The sequence below is a fragment of the Montipora foliosa genome, chromosome 11, assembly GCF_036669935.1.
Source record: "Montipora foliosa isolate CH-2021 chromosome 11, ASM3666993v2, whole genome shotgun sequence".
NCBI lineage: Eukaryota > Metazoa > Cnidaria > Anthozoa > Scleractinia > Acroporidae > Montipora > Montipora foliosa.
Genome location: NC_090879.1, coordinates 31,058,061 through 31,078,143, shown reverse-complemented (window position 1 = coordinate 31,078,143; position 20,083 = coordinate 31,058,061). Strand labels below are relative to the sequence as shown.

The 20,083-nt window shown below is 39.6% G+C and overlaps 2 protein-coding genes and 1 pseudogene across 2 annotated transcripts; all 3 read right to left on the bottom strand.

The window, feature by feature from the left end:
* Positions 1–342: 342 nt before the first annotated feature.
* Positions 343–3,320, bottom strand: LOC137975908 (tetratricopeptide repeat protein 28-like). The gene is made up of 2 exons (XM_068823118.1): positions 1,408–3,320; positions 343–687 (listed from the first exon to the last, which is right to left on the bottom strand). Coding segments are annotated over exons 1-2 (1,512 nt in total). The 5' UTR covers positions 2,919–3,320; the 3' UTR covers positions 343–686.
* An 89-nt stretch (positions 3,321–3,409) lies between these two features.
* Positions 3,410–7,149, bottom strand: LOC137976263 (G-protein-signaling modulator 2-like). The gene is made up of 2 exons (XM_068823553.1): positions 6,625–7,149; positions 3,410–4,689 (listed from the first exon to the last, which is right to left on the bottom strand). The coding sequence occupies exon 2, from the start codon at positions 4,619–4,621 to the stop codon at positions 3,596–3,598; it is 1,026 nt and encodes a 341-aa protein (XP_068679654.1). The 5' UTR covers positions 4,622–4,689; positions 6,625–7,149; the 3' UTR covers positions 3,410–3,595.
* Positions 7,150–11,667: 4,518 nt separating this feature from the next.
* Positions 11,668–20,083, bottom strand: part of LOC137976892 (GDP-fucose protein O-fucosyltransferase 1-like) — a 37,585-nt pseudogene continuing 29,169 nt past the window's right edge.

Sequence of the window (20,083 nt, the reverse complement as noted above, 5' to 3'; positions counted from 1 at the left end):
ATTTAATGTATTTTGCATTATTTGCATACCATTACGCTGGATGGATGGTTTGTTTTGTCTTTTGAATTTGGCGTGACTGTATTAGGTTCGACGTTTAAAACCGCTCCGGTGCCATCGTCGTGCCACTGCCAAGCCAAATTCATTTGAGTACGTCACGGCAGAAGCACGACGTTTGGAACAGGCCTTACACTCATACAACAAAAACAGTTTCAAAGAACTAAAGAAAACATGATTTTTAGCACTATGGTTTTGATCGCCGTTTGGGCAACACTGACTGTTGAAAGTTATGGCAGCTTCTGCAGGTACGGGAGCACAAATTACGCAAAACAAAAGAAACAAAAGACAGAAAACAAAACAAGACTAATCCCAAGCGACCAAAAACACAATTCTTTCCGGTACCTGCAGAAAGACCCGAAATTATATGAGAAACGAAGTATCAAAATAACGATTAAAACTAGCATTTTACTATAGATCTAAGCTTTGTGTTATAATTTCACTTACAATAATCTCAGTCTGTTGGTTTAGTTAACGCAGTAAACTTCTACTAAACCTTTGGAGCTTGTTCTACTGGCATAACCATGATTCTTAACCCGTACTGCTTCTTGTTACAAGTTCGTCAATCGGTGAAGGCAATCAGTGAAGGGTCAGGCTCTGCCAGGTAGTCTTCTAGCACCTTCGACATCGATTCTGGAAAAAGAAAAACAAACGTTTTAAATATAGCTGGTTCTTTCGAGCATACACAATGCACCGATTCAAATGGCTTCTTGTAAGACGATGCTGTCTTCGAATTAGTTACAAAAGATGACGTTTAGAGATCTATGGGAGAACAGAAACACCAAAAGCGACATCACGAGGTGATAAAATGAGTAATCTTCACCAGTTAACAAAAAGTCAGAAAAGGCTGAACAAAAACAGTTTGTCCACCAATTTGAAATGTATCCTTTACGCTACTGTGCAAGCGTGATAGGCATGTGGAAATTACATTTGTGACAAAAGCGTGTAAGAGGAAACTTTGGATTGTTTACACTACGAAGCTACAATCATAGACAAAACTGTTGAGAAGCTTAGCACTTTTGACGTCTTCATTGCTTCTCTCCCCTCCCCCCTCATTCAATTTTGTGCAAAAGTAAATGGTTTTAGTGGGAAATTGTTGAGGTACCTTCCAAAATTGAATAGGGGGGGGAGGGGTCTATATAAGAGAAGGTGAAACTATTTCTTTTGCGCTTTAACAGAAGCGGGTTGAAGTACATACAGCTCTGGTGCGGTTCATTTACATAATCTTCCCAACTACTTTTGTCTATTGTAGCAGCTCGTCATTATGCCATCTTAGGCCTATTTGATTCCTATTGTCAAGTTTCCAATTGGAAAGTATTCTTCTTTTCTGAGTTAAACTCGAACTTCACTTACCATTTTTTTGGAAATTCCAGCGTGACATCATCGCTAACCAGCACAAATGGCGCCCAGTGCTTTATAGCGCAATACTGCTTTGACTCTCGGAAATATTTCATTGTTTGTTGAAGAGCTTCACTTGCGCTTTTTCCATCTACCAGGTGCTGGTAGAAGCTCCTCATGAACAACAACGTTACCTCGTCATCAATTGCCCAGAGTGATACCAAAACAGACCGAGCTCCAGCACACAGGAAAGCCCTTGCAATTCCCACCACTCCCTCAGACTTCACCTCTCCCCGGCCACTGTGACAACAGCTCAGCACAACTAGTCTTGCTCGAAGAGAAATTGTCTGAACATCCGACATCTTCAAAATGAAGTCTTCCTCTTTGGGGATTGGCGATTTCCGTTCGATATTTGGGGCCAAAGCAATTTCTCCCGTTTTTTGGCATCCATGTGCTGCAATGTGAACTAAAGCAACTGATTTCATACTTCTCAGCACCTCAGCTTTCGTGGCACTTTTTCCAGTTAGCGGTGTTGTTTGCAGAAGTTGTCCAATCATCTCTACTTCTTGTTTTGCGCACGGAAGTTGTTCTAAAATGGGCTCCCCTTTCGTGTTAGTAACTTCCTTCAACCACGGATCACCTACAAGCAGTGCACCAGTCTTACTGTGGAAATCTTCAGGTGCACCAACGATCACATTAAAAGCGGTCAACGAGGGAATTGTGCGGATCCTGATAGATTCACTTAATGCAGAATATGGAGCCAAGCAAAATGGTCCATCGGGAACAACGATTAACTCGTTTCCTTGGAGCAAGTCTGCAATTGGCCCGAGTAAGACATCATACAACGGTTGTAAAGAGTTAACGGAGGATGAAGATGGTAGAACTGTTTTCTCACTGATAGGTTTTTTGCTGCAAGACAGGTCATTGCGTAGTGGATCCAAAGAACGATTCTCGCATCTGACACCACCCCGTACGCCGATCCCTTTCAAAACAGTTTCCATCAACAAATCAGCACTTCCATTTGCGATTTCGTTTTGTCGAAAGCTGATCTTGCTGTCTTTTCTTAGCACCCAAAACGTGATCTTGTTATCGTCAAGTGCCACAAAAACGGCTTGTGAAGGTAAAAGCTCTAATGCAGCTGTAAAAGTTTGATTCGGAGCAAGTGCAGAAAATGACTGAGGGTCAATGCCGTATTGATCTTTCAAAATATCCATCAAAGCCTGTGCTCGACCTTTCTCAGCAGCATACAGAGCTTCTTCAATCTCTCCATTCTTCAAAAGTGTCCTCCACAGAACAGTGTATGACATGCGATAAGAATCACGAAAACTTATTTTCCATTCATCTTCTGACTTCAGACTATGCCTTGTTTCATCAAAATGTTTTATACTTAAACGATAACAACTGAGTGCATTTCTTAAGGAACCCAAGAATTCATGATCACGACCTTGCAAATACCATGCGATTCCCTCTCCTAGGCAGTCTCCAATTTCCTTGAAAATACTTTGACTCTGTTCATGGTACTCCATGGCTTCCTTAATATTACCTAGACAAAGATACGCATTTCCCAGATTTCCATAGGCTGATCCCTCCCCAGCCCTCTTACCTACTTCTTTAGCAATACTAAGATGTTTTTCGTGGTACTCAATGGCGTGTTTAAAATTACCTAGAATACAATACGCAATTCCCAGATTTCCATAGGCTGATCCCTCCTTAGCCCTATCCCCTGCTTCTTTTGCAATACTAAGTACTTTTTCGTAGTACTCAATAGCTTGTTTAAAATTACCTAGTATGCGATAGGCATTTCCCAGATTTAAATACGTTGATCCCTCTCCAGCCCTATTACCTACTTCTTTAGCAATACTAAGATCTTTTTCGTAGTACTCAATGGCTTGTTTAAAATTACCTAGACTAAAATAGGCATTTCCCAGATTTCCATAGACTGATCCCTCCCCAGCCCTATCCCCTACTTCTTTAGCAATACTAAGATGTTTTTCGTAGTACTCAATGGCTTGTTTAAAATTACCTAGATTGCGATATACAATTCCTAGATTTCCATAGGCTGATCCCTCTCCAGCCCTATTACCTATTTCTTTTGCAATACTAAGATGCTTTTCGCCGTACTCAATGGCTAGTTTAAAGTTACTTAGATTGCGATAGGCATTTCCCAGATTTCCATAGGCTGATCCCTCTCCAACCCTATGACCTACTTCTTTAGCAATACTAAGATGTTTTCGGAGTACGCAATGGCTTGTTTAGAATTACCTAGACTAAGATACCCATTTCCCAGATTTCCATAGGCTGATCCCTCCCCAACCCTATTACCTACTTCTTTAGCAATACTAAGATCTTTTTCGCAGTACTGAATGGCTTGTTTAAAATTACCTATATTGCGATATGCAATTCCTAACTTTCCATAGGCTGATCCCTCCTCAGCCGTATTACCTACTTCTTTAGCAATACTAAGATCTTTTTCGTAGCACTCAATGGCTTGTTTAAAATTACCTAGATTGCGATAGGCAATTCCCAGATTTCCATAAGTTAATCCCTCCCCAGCCCTATTACCTACTTCTTTAGCAATACTAAGACCTTTTTCGTAGTACTCAATAGCTTGTTTACAATTACCTAGGCTAAGATAGGCATTCCCCAGATTTCCATAGGCTGATCCTTCCCCAGCCCTATTACCTACTTCTTTAGCAATACTAAGACCTTTTTCGTAGTACTCAATGGCTTGTTTAAAATTACCTAGACTAAGATAGGCATTTCCCAGATTTCCATAAGTTGATCCCTCCCCAGCCCTATTACCTACTTCTTTAATAAAAGTAAGATGGTTTTCGCAGTACTCAATGGCTTGTTTAAAATTACCTACAATAAGGTACGCATTTCCCAGATTTCCATAGGCTGATCCCTCTCCAGCCCTATCCCCTACTTCTTTAGCAATACTAAGATGTTTTTCGTAGTACTCAATGGCTTGTTTAACATTACCTAGATTTCGATAGGCAATTCCCAGATTTCCATAGGTTGATCCCTCGTCAGCCCTGCAGCCTATTTCTATGAAAATATGTAATGCTTGTGCATAATGTTTTATGGCCTGTTGATAATCAGGTAGGTTGAGGTAAGCACCGCCGAGATGAAAATGAGCCCTTCCTTCACGATACCTGTCTTCTACACTTATCGCAATGGTAAGCTCTAGCATTCGCTGCTCTACAGCCTCTAACTTCCCATCTACCATTCCTCGATAACTAAATGATAATTAAATCTTTTTCGATGAGATGATCCATTGTCAAATCAAGGATGAAGCTGGAAGGAAAGAAAGGTAAAGACGCTTGATGTTTAATCTCCTTTTTAGCTTCGAGACGAAAACGTTTTTCCGACCCTATTCCCTCCCAGGGTGGTTAGTTAAGGGGTGGTATCAACGGGTTAACTTGGCGGGTTTGCCCTCACCCAGTTGCTGGAAATAAATCACGATTAAAGATAAAATAATTTATTTGTTTTGTTAGCAATTTGTGGCCAAAATATGGCAAAAATCTTGATCTCATTTTCTTGACGTGTTTTACAGCAAACAGAGCTGCACCCTGGCAATGCGCTCTTTGAGTTTAAGTAACAGAGCGAGAAGCATAAGGTAATAAGAGATTATGGATGTCTGCAGCTTACCAATAACTCCAAATCACACCCTCCTTTTTTTCATAAGTCAAACACTGAGCAAAACAGTTTTCTGCTTTACGCTTAATCATGAAACAAATAAAATCAAATAACTCATATCGACTTCGGCAGTTGCCAAATTCAGCATCGCGTTGCCAATGAAAACCGAATGAGGTAGAATATTGGCACAATAGTGAACTAACGCTTTGGAAAGAACAGAAGCTTTAAATATTTTTCCTGAAAAATTGCTTCTTGAATCTTTACGCATTCATGCCACCTTGTTTTGCATTTGACTTAAGGACGTTCGCGCGAAATTTTTCTAACAATGATTATTTTCTGCAAATTTGGCCATTGAAAGATGATGAGTTAGTGATGTCAGAAATGTAAAACAAATGGGGGGTCATCGACTTTGTTTTGTAGAGAACTTTCCCGGAAGAACACCCTAAATCTGAAAAAATCCGGCTTCTTTAGCGAATAAGGCCGGTGTCTGTAAGCCCAAAAATATTGCAATTACATCTTTGAAGTGAAATGTTCTCTACCAAACTTTGCTTAAGTGGACCCATCAAGTGAATTTAGTTAACTGTTGAGGTTCCTTAAAGAACAAGTTCGCATTTAGCGACCATAGTTTCATGCTCCTTGCAGCCGCAAGGTGGCAGGATTCCAGGTCCCGAGGACAGAAATCTTGAAAGTTTTTTAACTTTCTACATTAATTTTTTGTTCATTTTTGGACAATGTGAAGATAATTGTAAATAAAATCTGTTTTTGAAAAGAAAAGTGGGGGTCACGGAACCAAATCCAAGCAAAGCTATAGCAATGGCCATCTGGGCTATCATTGTTCATTTTAGTACTTAGCGCGATGCATGACGCTTGACTGGTGAGGCAAAATTGCCAGATACGAAAACTTAAATCAAAGACTCATTAGTTTAAGAATGTAATGCGTGTACGAGGCTTCATTGATATGCATCACGGGAGTTTCGGGCTTCCAGAATTTTAAACTAGTGTTTTGTATATAAGATGAACTGCATTTTAAGCTGTGAGTAAATGACATCACTTTCCCTAGATCCAATCCTTTGAGGTCCCATCGGTCAGTTTTGAGCCAGTGTAATGGCGGAGCGTGAAATCCAAAATTTACACTCAAAGCAAACAGCCTTTGGATAAATATCCAAGCTCAAAATTTTCCCAGTGAGATGAATAATTTTTTGATGATAGTAGCACTTTAAGATGATTTCCTTGTTTTGCACCGCGCATCTCATACTACGCAAAACATTGCGACTTCGGAGACGGCAGGTTTTCACGCCGGCCATCTGAAGAAAGGCAACAAAGGCCGCTTTTACTGTTCAAGATCTTTTAAGTGCAATCATGATAACTCTTCTCGGTTAAGAAGGTGTTGTCTTGGAACTCGACCCAGTCCTTTCGCGGAAAATGATCATTTTAAAGCCGAAATTGCCCCTTTGCCATCCATTTATCATCGTGTTGCGAAGAAACGAGCAGGGTTACCCCCCATTTTAAATGCTTTTATTTACTCGTAATAGGTACACGGAAAACATATTTTAAGGAGAAAAAAAGTTGGATAGTAAAAAGTGTAGTACTTACCTATAAATGACTTGAAACTGCATTTGGAGCCTAACACTCAGTGCAAGGTGATGACTGTAGTGGTCCAATTTACTTCCATTTCTTTGCAAGATTGAGCAATTTGAAATCAATTTCCTTAAAGATTATAGCCCGGACAAACAAGCAGGTTCAAGTTTTCGGTAATATTCAGTAGTTTTTCCTACATAACAGCAATTTTTCTGGTTGATCTAGTTTCGAATGCTTCTCGAAAAATTCGGTAAAAACACTAAAAATAAAGGGCATACAGTGCGAAAACAATCGCGGTGACCCCATCTTTTTATTGCATTTTTTTTTTTTAATGTCCTGTGTATGAATATCAATTGTGCCAAGTTTGAAAAAAATCTGAATAGTACGTCATTTTCATGGGAATTGCCTTAAGCGCGCCACTTTCGATATTGTCTCATCAAAGTTCAGTCCGAGACAAAAAGCATCATCTCGAGGCTCTGGGGAATAAACTCATAGAAATCCTTATATTTATTTCCCAGTCTCGAAAGTGGGCTACTTAAACAGGCGTTACGGTTGTGTTGTTAAGCCTGCAAGCCCAGGATATTGTTTATTCATCCTGAATTTTAATCACAGCCGTTGGGGAACCGGTATAGTCAGGCACACAGCGCTAGTTTCATGATACTCTTGAAGTATTAAAGTACTTAAGATCATTAGGACGAACTTGAAAATTACTGACCTTTTTTCCCTGAGTCACTCAGAAAGACACAGCATAGTTATTAGAGCGCAACCAAAGAACGAAATCTACAGTCTGATTAAAAAAAGGAAAAAAAAGAAAAAAGAAACACGACTGACGAACAGGAAATACTCTTTTTTCTTGAAGTGATCTGCCTCACAAATTACTTTCTTTGCTTCAATGAATTAAAAACTTACAATTAGTTTCCGTTCCTTTGTCACAGTGTGAAACTAATCTAAAAGATTTAGCATGAATTAAACTTTAAAAAAAACTATAATAGAGCGTTGTCCACATGACGTCACGGCAGCCCATGTTGGTGTTCCAAAATGAAACTCTATTTTTATGCAAATAGTTTCTTTTGTTTCATCAAATTAGGATCCATTTTAGTCACGTGAGTTAAAACGCTATATAAGCTGTAATGGTGTCAAAAGCAAAACGCACGCATTTTTTGTCTTTAAAATCGAGTTGAAAGATATAGTGACACGACTTTTTTTTTAATTTTGATAAGCCTTAGCAAACAGAAGAGCACCTTTTGAGCCAACCTGATCTCGATTAACAATCTGACCATAAATGCATTGTTTCGAAGTAGTGATATCCAGATAGAATGGATTGTTCTCAAACCGATCTATAATCTATGGAGAACATGACTTACCTTTTGCAAATAATTTAAAAGACTGCGTTTAAATAATACAGAGATTACAGCAGGACGAGAAGACAGCAGTTTGGAAGAGTCGTGTTTTACTTAGCGAAGGCGAGGAAAGTGATTTGTTCAGTTGCAGTTTTTGAATATATAGCGGACATCGTTCTATTATCAGCTCTGTGATATCACGTTGTTTTGACTCCTGCATTATCACAACTAAACGGAAAATGAAATTACGCCCGGTAAAGATAAAATAAAAAAGTCTCCGGCTTTAAGAATACCCGCCGATTTAGATATGAGCCTTACTGCCGGTAAACATGCACATCTAACTAAACCCACACGCTTATTTATTCTGCACTCGAAAACGAATAACATAGCATGAAGCAATCAAAAGGTTGAAGCACCCTAAGCACCCTAAGTCGAAAACGAAGCCGAATCCCAACTCGAAACGAAGCACTCAAGACTCGAAAGCGAAGCATGATTCCAAGTCGAAAACAAAGCACCCTATTTGCCATTAGAAGATTAAAAACTCCTCCTCCTCCTCCTTAAAAACTACATGTCAATATTTATTTACTTTTGCGTCATATTTGGTTTGCATAAGCAGGCTGACAAAATCTGTGCCTTGCTTAGTTTGTATTTTTGAGCGTTAAAATAGAATTTTTGGTCGTATGTTCCTGACAGCAAGTCGAATATTTTGATGTCCCCCATCCAGATACTAACCCCGCCGGAATGGGATTTACTTCCGTAAACATTGCTCTTGGAAAGCTGTCAGAAGATCAGAGTACACGCTTAAGCTTGTGGTAAAAAAGAAGTTGAAAATTATCAACATGTCAGCCTTCAAGCCAAATGTTTCTCGATTTCCTTTCACTTTCTTCAATCTTTCTGGGTTTAGTATTTTACTGAACCACATTTCTTCTCAGGGGGTATTTAGAAAAGATATCTACCATGCCACTGTAATGATTTACGATACCAAAACAATGTCGTGTACTATTAGAGCTACATATTACGCAAGGAGAATTTGAATCTCCTGAAAAAACAAAACACAGCTCAGTTGGCAGTTATGGAAAAAAAACACTGTCGAGTTACTGCACTAACCACACGTACGCAATGCGTTCCTACTTTAAAAAACATCCCGTATCTCTCAATTCCCCCTCCCCCCCCCCCACCCCCCAGCCAAAAATCCCGTATCCCTACAATTTTTTACCTAAATATCCCGTATCCTGATCGCTTCTCGGCCTTTTGGCTAAGATTAGTTTCTTGGCAAAGGGCTACGGTCAAGTACCATTGTACTACGTACGGTTTCATTTTAGATAATAATTTTGTTCAGCTGGAGCGTAGAAATCATGACGACGTTTTGTAGTTTCTGAGAATTATTTACTACTTGTAGCTTTGTTGAGTGTTGAATCCATGATAGCGAGAATTTTGGCGATTTGAACCTGGACTGGACTACTGGGTTTGAGTTTTTTTCTTAACGAGATTTCAAGTTATTGTAGAACGTTTGGTACCAAGTTACTCTAATACTGATATCAAGATCATGGAATTGTAAAGTTAGACTTTTGGACTGGACTATAGAACAAGCAATTACCGAATTTTAGATTTTTGAGCATTGAGAGAAATGGAGTACAGATGTTGTCTTCGTGTCTTCGCCACGGCAGATGTAAACAGTTTTCAAGGAACGAAACCAGGATTACGGAACTGGACTTCGAATACAGGGCCCGGTTGTTCGAAAGCCGATTAGCTTAATCCAAGATTAACGTAAACTTTTGTTTTATGTTTTCAACGTTTTGGTGAAAGTTTCCTTTGCTTATTTTTGTTTTTCAAGATTGACTTCTTCTAATTAAAGTTTTACCGAATATCAGCCTTCAACAGCATTTGGGAGTAGAGAATAAAATTCCTTTGATAATTTTCAACCTGAGATTAGCGTTAATCGGCTTTTGAACAACTGGCCCAGGATGATAAGTTGTTGAACTGCGATTTGTAATAACTCTTTCGGATGATTTAAGGCTGATCTTGTAATTTTTGAATGAACGGAATTAAGAAAGCAAGTAAAACTATGGGATTTGATAAAGTCTCCTTCAAAAAATAAATCAATAAGTAAAAAATCCCGTATCCTGATAACCCGCTAATAGGGCTTCGTTGTTTGCATTTGCAAATTTAGTAACATTAACAATTAGTTTTTACAACAAAAAAACTTCAAGTTATATAACAGAATTATCTTTCTGGTAATCTCTCGCCATTTTCCGAAGTTTACCTGTAGTTGAAGTTCACTGTAACTGGACAATTTGTGTTAACTGTTTGCGCATTCCACGGATACGCCCTTGTAGGCGTCTTGTTTGCATATGAATGGCGTGTTTTGTTATATGCCTCGTTCTTCAAAGAATGCAACTACAAGAACACAATAGTGGCGGGGCAGTCACCCAACAAAACGACATGTGAGGTAACGTGTCATTTTTGATTCAATCAATACTATCTATATTACAGGCACCCCAAGCTCAGTGTGAGGGAATATGAGGATTTGTATGGGAAGACAAGACCTGAGACCTGAGAAGATAACTTTACGAAAAAAAATCGCAATTAAAAAAGCCTAACGTTATTGCCATTATGGGTCGCTTCCTTCCTGAGGTTTTTTTTTTTTTCAGATTCAACGCGAATTGAGCCATTATCAGTTCCTCGGTTATCAACGGTCATAATAAAATACCAAGGCTGAACACTGAATTCCCACGACCCCGCCGAATGGAGTTAAAATTCCTCGTTAAAATGTTCCACTGCAGAATTCAAGGGCAAAGGTTTTTCTTTCATTTCAATCCGCTAGCCGCGCAATCGAAGCCCTGCCAGCGACGTCAGGTGGCTTTCAGTGTCCCAAACGAAACGATAAAACGATGAAAAAGAACCTCACGAACTTTGATGACCACAGGGTCACCGTTGACCTCGGTTTGGTAACGAGTCTTTGTTTGTAGCTTGGTAACGAGTCTTTGTTTGTCGTCCCTGACGACGTTACCAAACAAATACTCGTTACCACACCGAACTCAACGGTCACCGTGTCGTCTTCAAAGTGCATGAGGGGCGTTTTTCCATCATTTTATCGTTTCGTTGGGACAGTGACAGCCGACTGGCGCCGCTGGCAGGGCTTCGATTGCGCGGCTAGCGGATTGAAATGATAGAAAAGCCTATGCCCTTGAATTCTACAGTGGATTTGTGGCCGTGGGAATATTTTAACCAGGAATATTTGACTCCATTTGGTGGGGTCGTGAGAATTCTGTGTTCAGCCTTGGTATTTCATGACCTTCGACAACCGAGGAACTGCTAATGGCTCAATTCGCATCGAATCTGGAAAGAAAACCTCACAGGAAGGAAGTGACCCACAATGGCAATAAGGTTAGGCTTTTTAATTGAAAAATTTTCGTAAAACTTATCTTCTCAGGTCGCAATTCTTTTCTTCTCATACAAATCCTTACATTCCCTCACACTGCGCTTGGGGCGGCTGTGTGCCATTTTTTTTTTTTTTTTTTTTAAAAAGTAAGTTAAAATAATGAACATTTCGTGTGAACGCACGAACAGAGGTGGTTTCAGCCTTTGAATTCTGTGCGTAAAGTACTGAACTAAAAACGTATGCGCAGTGCTTTCTCCTCTTATTTCCCATAAAGATCCCACCATTTTCTTAAGAAAGTGTACTTGAATACTAACAGAGATTGACATCTGTTAGTCATCAAAAGCAAAAAACGATGACGGTTTTGCCTTTGAAGTCTCTTTCGCGTTTGACAGGTGACGAGAAAAGACGAGACACAGTTGCCAATGAAGTGATCTGCTCTGCCAAGAATGGCCAGGTCAAGCTGAGGTAACCACGGATTCAGATGAAAAACTTGGACCTGACAAAAGACAAAAAAGATCGCTTTGTGGTCAAGTTGCGGGGGCAAGCCTGCGTTGAAACGTTTACCGGCAGCGCATTTCGGATGCAATACTTGATAGTTCTGTGGGGAATATCTTTAAATTGAAAAACTATCGCTGTCTCAAGCAAAGAGGATGAAAGAAAGAAAATTGTACGATAAAAAGATGTCATTGAAAAAAGATGTCACGGATTAAGGGTCATATTGTTAGTGACAGCGTACTGGCTTGTTCAAGACATAACCCAGTACGCTGTCACTAACAATATGACCCTTAATCCGTGTAAATGTAAGGAAATGAGTGTTGACTTTCTGCAGCATAATAGTTGTGTGCTGTGCTGCGTCCCATTGTTGTCGGGAATGCCATCGTGGAGCGCGTCGCGTCGTTCAAGTTGCTTGGAGTGTATATCTCGCGCGACTTGACATGGGACACTCACGTCGACTACATCCTGAAGAAAGCCAACAAAAGGTTATATATACTAAGGGCTCTTAGGCGATCAGGTGTTAGTGTGCCAGACATGGTAAACATATATTGCGCAATCATTCGTTCTGTTGTAGAATACGCGTCACCTGTATTTTCAAATCTGCCAGCAATTCTATGCAAAAGCGTGCATTGTCAATTATTTTGCCTGAAGTATCATACCAGGAAGCGCTGTGTCAGTCCGGCCTTTGCGCCGTTGGAAGCTCGTAGGGCTGAGTTGTGCGTCAAATTCATGAAAAGCGTTAAATCTGGTAACCCACTGCTTCCCATATGTGAGGGTTGTTGTTAATAATGAATTAAAATACAATCTAAGGCACACCAGCTTCAACACAAGGTTATTGTTAATACTTATAGGTTTAAAGATTTTGTAACGTTTCGTTATGCATATAGTATTGTTAATTAGGGTGTTGCGCTGTACCTGTAATCCAGCCTTTGAGCTGCAATTGGTATTAATAAACAAACTACATACCTACATACATACAAGTACGAGAGTTTACGACTTGAAGAGTGGCCTCAACACAGTTTAATAGTTTGTGAAGGATATCTCCAGTTATTTATTTGGTCGGACATATTGAGGAAGGGCATTCAAGTGAATGTATATACAATTAAAAAGGCATATAGCCTACTATAGAAATGCAATTTTCCTTACATTCATTCCTTTGAGCTTGAAATTTAATTCGTCCAACATTGGGTCATTATCCGTGGCCACAAACACAGATTTTACGCCGTGATTTCTCGCAGCTTGCTCGGTGCGCTTGAGAATGTCCTGCTTAGGCGGGAAACAAAGATCTGTCGTAACTGTCCTGTATCGGGAGTATCCTAGAAATTGCGGCGAGCCCATGATCTGAGGTATTCCATCTGCGTGTTCACAAACATTTGTCTTGCAAAGAAAGAAGAAATTAAGATCGCGGGTACAGATGCAACGTTGTGATAAAAATTAGATATGGGATGTTAAAAAGTGGAAATGGTTTGTTTCTAGTGGAAGTTGCACCTCGCGATTAAAGTTTACTGTGAGATGACAAAAACAATTCAAACGAAATCGTATGTCTGAAGAACACCAACTAGAAGCAAGCCGACCATTAGTAAGGTGTAGTTAAGAAAGCCCCACCTAATTGTGAGCTTTTGCAATGACAACAGCGACGGCACCGAGAACGTCACTAATTTGCATATTTTTATATCCGTGTGATAGGACAACATGCTGTGCAATCTGGGAATAATTGGATGAGAAAAATTCTGAGGACTGCCCAACGAGGCCGTAGGCCGAGTCCAATTTGGCAGTCCGAAAAAAGCATGTAGTCCTGTTACCTATTAATTATATCGCTTCCAAAAACGGTTTGTTCTCGTTGTTAGAAACGATTAGTTTAAAAATCTGAGAAAAAAACCACTGCCCGGGGGTGGGGGGGGGGGGGGGGGGGGGGGGGGAACCCCAAAATAAAAGGGGAGGGATGATGGTCGGAAATTTTAAATTAAACCCCTAAAGGAGACCAATCTGGGCGTGGCCCAGGCTTTTTTTGACCCCAAAAAAAGACCATCTTAAAACACAGAGAAATAAAAAATACAGTGACTTTTCATGACGGCAAAGACATTATCATCTTATACTTTCACCTACGTGAAGAAATATAAAAGTGTAAACAAACACTTTCTTATTTCTTTGCGCGCAATCCTAAAGGAGACCTTTACGGCTACATATGAATGCGTTTTGCCCAGAACACCCTAAGGGAGACCAAAATCCAAAATTAACACCCCTAAAGCGAAACGAAGAGCGTCCCTCCCCTTTTTATATGGGATTCCCCCCTCCCCCTCTTCCCCGGGACCACTGTCCTAGCGAGCGAAATGGTCACTTCCGGTGTCCGTTCTGCGGCTCAACAACGTCATGTGCTTAAGCTCCCTAATAACTGCAACCTGATTGGTCAATAGTCGGTTCTTTTATTTATCTTTACATTTGATGGGTTGATGGAAAGTATCCAGATTTTTCTCAAATTTGACGGTTGTTTTCAAAGCTGAAGTAAACGTTTCAGCAAAAAACTGTCCAATTTGTTTTAAATTAAATTAAAACAATAGCTTTGCAGGCTTTGCACGTGCGGTTTTTATGTTTTTGTCATTTTTTTTTGCCATCGTCGGCAAAACAACGACGTTAAATGACCAAATTGAGGTTTATGGAGAATGTTAACGTCAGCACTTGAGAAAAAAATTAACATTTCCTCCCCTAAATGAAGCGCCGTTCATACCAGCTTTTCGGATTAAAAGTCTTGCAATAATCACGAAGTGATGCGAATATATTTTGAGCCGGATGACGTTCTCGTTGCCGTCGTGGTGGCTAAAGCTCCCTACTAAAAGAGGGGGAAGTCAGGAGTTAGATTCAAAAGACCACCTCTTACCCAATCAATTCCATTGCGAAGATGTATTCCAACACAAATGTCCCCGGTGGTAAAGTACTCTTTATATACTCATCCACCTCTTCGTTTATCTTGTCAGACCACTTTAAAAACGCATGTACCTGGCGATTCTGTTCTTCAACCGGAAAACTAGCTGGAGCACCTCGGAAGGCAAGAATGGGGTGATTTGATGGAGGAAATCTAATATAAAAGAACAGCAAAACAATCGTACACACACAATATACTTGACCTGCATATCTTATGCAAATACGAGAACAATGGAATTAAAAGAGGCCAAAATTACATTGCTTCTGCCTGGCCTCATTTTGTTCCTTACACTATTACTATTAATAATATTGGCAATTTTCGTGACTTGAATTTGTTCATCTGCCGTCTCTCTCAAAGTGGCATTATTTACGATAGTCCTTGGAGCACTCTCCCAATATCATGATCCACTACGCTCAACCGCCATCATTGTGCAAACAGCCAATTCCATTTTCAAAGCTAGTGGGAAGTAAGACAAGAGTCTTCCTGGCTAAGCCATGTCTGGTCAAGCTGCAACTGTAAGACTTTCACACATGAATTGAGAAGAAGAACACCACTCCCAGCAGGGTCTCCCACAGAACGGGCAGGTGTAATCACTACAATACTAAAGCAGATTATGGTTATGGGTTAGGACACAAAGTCTCATAACGGTTTACAATTCTCTCTCTAGGGTGAGATCGGACGTCAGGTTGTAAAAGATACCTCTGGCAGCTCATGTCAGTCTATATTAATTTGATCTCACCCACTACCCAGCCCACGCATGCATGTGAATTTAGGAGGACAGACCACAACACCGGGGGTGACTGGTCTCCCCCCTACTCTTCACGAACAGTGTGTGGGTTCTTTAACGTCCCAGAGTGTTGATTACGTAACAGGCGTAATCAACTTTCTTATCACAGAAGACGTATCGTTGAAAATTAAATTACCATACAAACCAAAGGCAGCACTTTCTCCAAAGTTATTTTTAATTAAGACCCTGAGTGTTGGTCTAGCCAGAGTCGAACTCACGACCTCCGACATGGCAGCCTGGTGCTCTAGCAACTGAGCCACCGGTGCATGGTGCATCTTAATCACGACTATTATCAATATAATATTAATACTAATGATTATAATAATTCTGTTTGTTTATTTGTGCAACTGGTAGCAGTTTTTCTTAAGAACCAGTGATAAGAAATTATGAGAAATTCTAACACATACTCCTTTTTCCACTTGGCTCTCTCATAAGGATCTTGAACACGAGTCCCAAGATGGTAGACAATCTTCTCATCAAAATCAATCCAAGCTCATCCCAAAAAGGTTTAAAAGGATTTCCATCCTTTAACAGAAAAAAAAAATGTAAGATTAAATATTCACTTTTCATAGTAGAAACTATAGTGAAGAAAAAAAATGCGAGTGTTCCCATGGCATACAGTGTAGTGCCCACCATTTCTAAGCTGTCAGTAACTGACTTTTCATGGATGATGATCTTGACGACAATGCTTACAATGTCAATGATGATAAATGATAATTACCAGGTATGAATATCTACAGGATTATAACCATCATAAATTTGATGACGACAGTGATCATAGTACTTTCTGTGCTCATCACTCTTCCTTGCACAGCTGATACTGAAGGGCCTCTGGAAAAGCCAGAAATCCAGAACGGAACCGGAACCGGAACCAGAACCAGAACTGGTTCTTCCATTGTTCTCCCATCCTCTTCTCCTTCCCCTTCGAATGTCTGCCGCACAGGCCAGTGCTCACCATTCCCGTGTTTCTTTGCAAGATATGAAAGGTGAGGTTCATAGATGTTTACCTTAATATTTTATTCCAATAAATAAGGTGAATTTCTTCTGTCTTTTACTTTTCTTTTCTGGAATCCTTTCGTCCATGGCTTCAGTAACAACTTCGCTTCCACGCCACCAATGGACAAGGAGGAGTCTCAATGTCAATCATTCTCGTAATTTCAAAACAGGAGTGACGCCAGTGGTACGAACCTTGTAGTCACAACAAGTCCGTAAAAATCAACTTTGCAGTTTAACATTATTAAACATTCACAAATGTTTTAGTTGAAAATTTAACAACTGGATATCATCAACCTTTCTTGTTCTCATTCCGGTTCCAAGTCCAGATCCCAGCTTTTCCAGTCTTATAACCGTCACGCCCATACTGAAGTGCATGGGAGATAGTTCAAAGAAATTGGGTGGACAGCATATTTCTTCCTCTTGATTTTAGTTTACAGGAGGTGAAGTGCATGCAGCATCTTGCTGTTCTCTATGTTGTGACGAAATAATTTTATTTCGTCACACAAGAAAAAATTAATATCAAGTGCACAGCTGCAAAGCCCTGATGACCCTCAGTGTAAAAGCTTAACGAAACCATTGACCTTTCTTCAAACACACAAGGTATTATTTCTTTGTATTCCTTCCTACCTTCATCCTACACTGTGCACCAGACCTGGGGGTAGCCAGCAGTAGCCATGCCTCTTTCCTTTAGGCCAATGTGAAGGTGCCAAGTGCTTCATAAAATCTTCCGCCAGAATCACTCGGTGGTAGGACCGCAGGGGCTCAACTTGAAAAAAAATCAGAGAAAGGAATATTTTTCTGTTGGAATTAAGCAGCAAGAGAATAAATTATAAAATGACTTAATGAACAGATGCAGTTTAAGGCAGATAATTTACTCAACAATTTTGACATCATTCTATTTGATAGCTAGAGTAAAGTAATGAACCCTGATTTTAATAGTGCCCAGAAAATGGAGAATTTTATTTCAAAGCTATATTAGTCAGACTAAGCGTAAATTCAGCTGTATAATAGTTCTTTTTTGTTTGCTTTACTTCAAAGGGCTCAGGAGTATTAATTGTATAGTTCGTTTTATAGAGCACTTGCTAAAGTTCATTGAATTGGATTCCATTCAGTTTACTTACTGCCAAACCTGTCAAATGTGGCCTGCGCACAGCCATGCAGACATGTAACTCGGAACCTAGGTCAAAACCTACACATAGTCCGTCTGTGCAACAGCTCCAAAAACCTTGTTCTGATATCTCGCAGTTAACAGGGATTTCAGTACCCCTGTCTGATTGGCTAGAATTTATATGCACTTTGTAATTGGACACTCAACAAATCACGCAATCCTTTTAATGAAAGGTTGGAAAGACAGTTCAAAGCCCTAAAAGATCAGTTTTAAATTGATTGTTTCCTATCTGAGCAGGAAAACTTGCCATGGGAATTTCTTGTATGTAGACTGAAATACATTGTACATTTGTCACTGTGGCAATCCAAAACCCGTGAACACTAGAAATATTTAAGAAATGTTATTGTATTTTAAGTAAAAAGCCAATCTAGCACTGCAAACCAGTAACCAGTAATTAGTGTGTGTTTCATGTCGCTTCATGTCGCTTCTGATTGGTTGCTGTGCTACATGCGATGGGAAATTTCAAAATCAAATTAACGTGGATGATTTTTTTTTGGATTCGTGTGTGCTATGGCAGATCTCTTGATTCCTATTTGTAGGACAAACTCTCAATTTCGCCGAGTGTCAAACTGTGTCCTATCGCTTTCGCAAGCAATACCCTTTCATTATTATTTTCTAAAAAACGCAATGACATAAATAATTTGAAATAAACAAAAATAATTAAACATTGCCTTTTCTGTTGTTGAAATGCAAATCACTTTTTCTGTCATGCAAATAAACGGATGCGTGCCTTGTCAAGTAAGTAAACATCGCACCACAAAAGCGCGTAAGAATCTATCAAATCCGAAAAGGATACAGAAATCCCTGTTAACTCTGAACAAGCTTTTCGGAGCCGTTGCACAGACGACGACTATACTTGTGGTTTAGTTTGTCTGCGACGCACGTTTAGTTAAATGCAGTTAAAATCTTTTTGATGCAGCCGCATGTTTAGAGTGCAAATTTCAAGACAATTTATGCAGCCAACTGCAATAGGCCTTATTCACGATAGCCGCCATGCTAGTTAGTTTTTAAATTGTCATGCAAATTAGCCATGTGTTATGCTGGGGGGCAAACATTGGAAAAAAGGCAACTTGCGGGAAATTGGCTCGTCGAAATATTGAAATAACATTACTTAAAGTCCATTTTAGAATTTTGAATTAAGTACATTTTATAATATTTTATATCTTTTGATTGCCTTTGACAGTTTGACTTTCTACCTCATTTAAGCTACTCATTTTTCACTAAAAAAAACGTTGAAGCAACTTGTGTTATCATTCTCTTTTTACTAATATAGGTGATAAACATTCAATGAACGCGAAACAAATCATCTGTGTGGCTAAGATGTTCGTTATAAGCCCTCGAACTTGTGTTGTTTGCCCCCTCAGAAGTGTGTAGCTAATTTGCATGATAATAGCAAATCCAATATGGCGGCCATCGTGCGTTTTTTTCCGTTCTACTCTATAGTATTTGAATTCAAATTTGTTGTAACTTTCCCATATTTTATCACTTTTTTTTTCCAGTAATTATCGGCGTCCAACAAGCCATTTAGCTATTTAATGCTACATAGAAGACAATCCATGTAACACTCTCCATGTTTCTGAAGAGGCTGGTACGTTTGTGCCAGCCAAATATGTTACAGCACTAAAAGCCAATCTACGTGGTATCGGCTCTTGCTCAAAATACGTCTTTAAGCTGAAGCGACAGAAACAGTCAGTTTAAGATAAAGAACAAGTGCTATCCCATTTTAAACAGGTGTTTTAACACAGCGGGAATCGAAAAAAACGCCATGAACAAGCGCGATGCGTGAATCGAGATGGAGGGTGAGCAACGATCTCGCATCATTCTCGTGTCCGGCGATTCGCAATTGGCTAAATGTTGTTAATTATTAACATGCCATGATATAACATTCGTATGTGTTTTTATTTAGTTTTGTTGTTATTCTTTCTTTCCTTTTAGATGTCGATGAGTGCAATGTGTGATCACTTTTGCCAGAACACTTCAGTCAGCTTTAGATGAAGCTGTCAATCGGGATACAGGTTAATGGCGGATCTCACAACTTGCACGGGTAATTTAATTGGAACTTTCAAAGTGCGACTATGACCAAAAGAAATCAATTTTTCTTTTTCTTGGGATTTCGAAACTATGTTAACCTAAACTAAGGGACCCAAACTTTAAGCCTTGTTTTCAAAAAGACACCTGTTTATTTTAAATGGAATTTTCCCGTTTAATGTCCACGATTACTAACTCTAAAATCTTGAGAGAGCAGGATCAAGGAGAAGATGACCTCAAAGACTCAATGAATGCAATGTGTGTGTACGCACCTGAATTAATATGCAGCACGGGAGTTTCGGGCTTTTAGACTTTTATTTCTCGTGTTTTGCCTATATAATAAGCTGCATTTACGAGG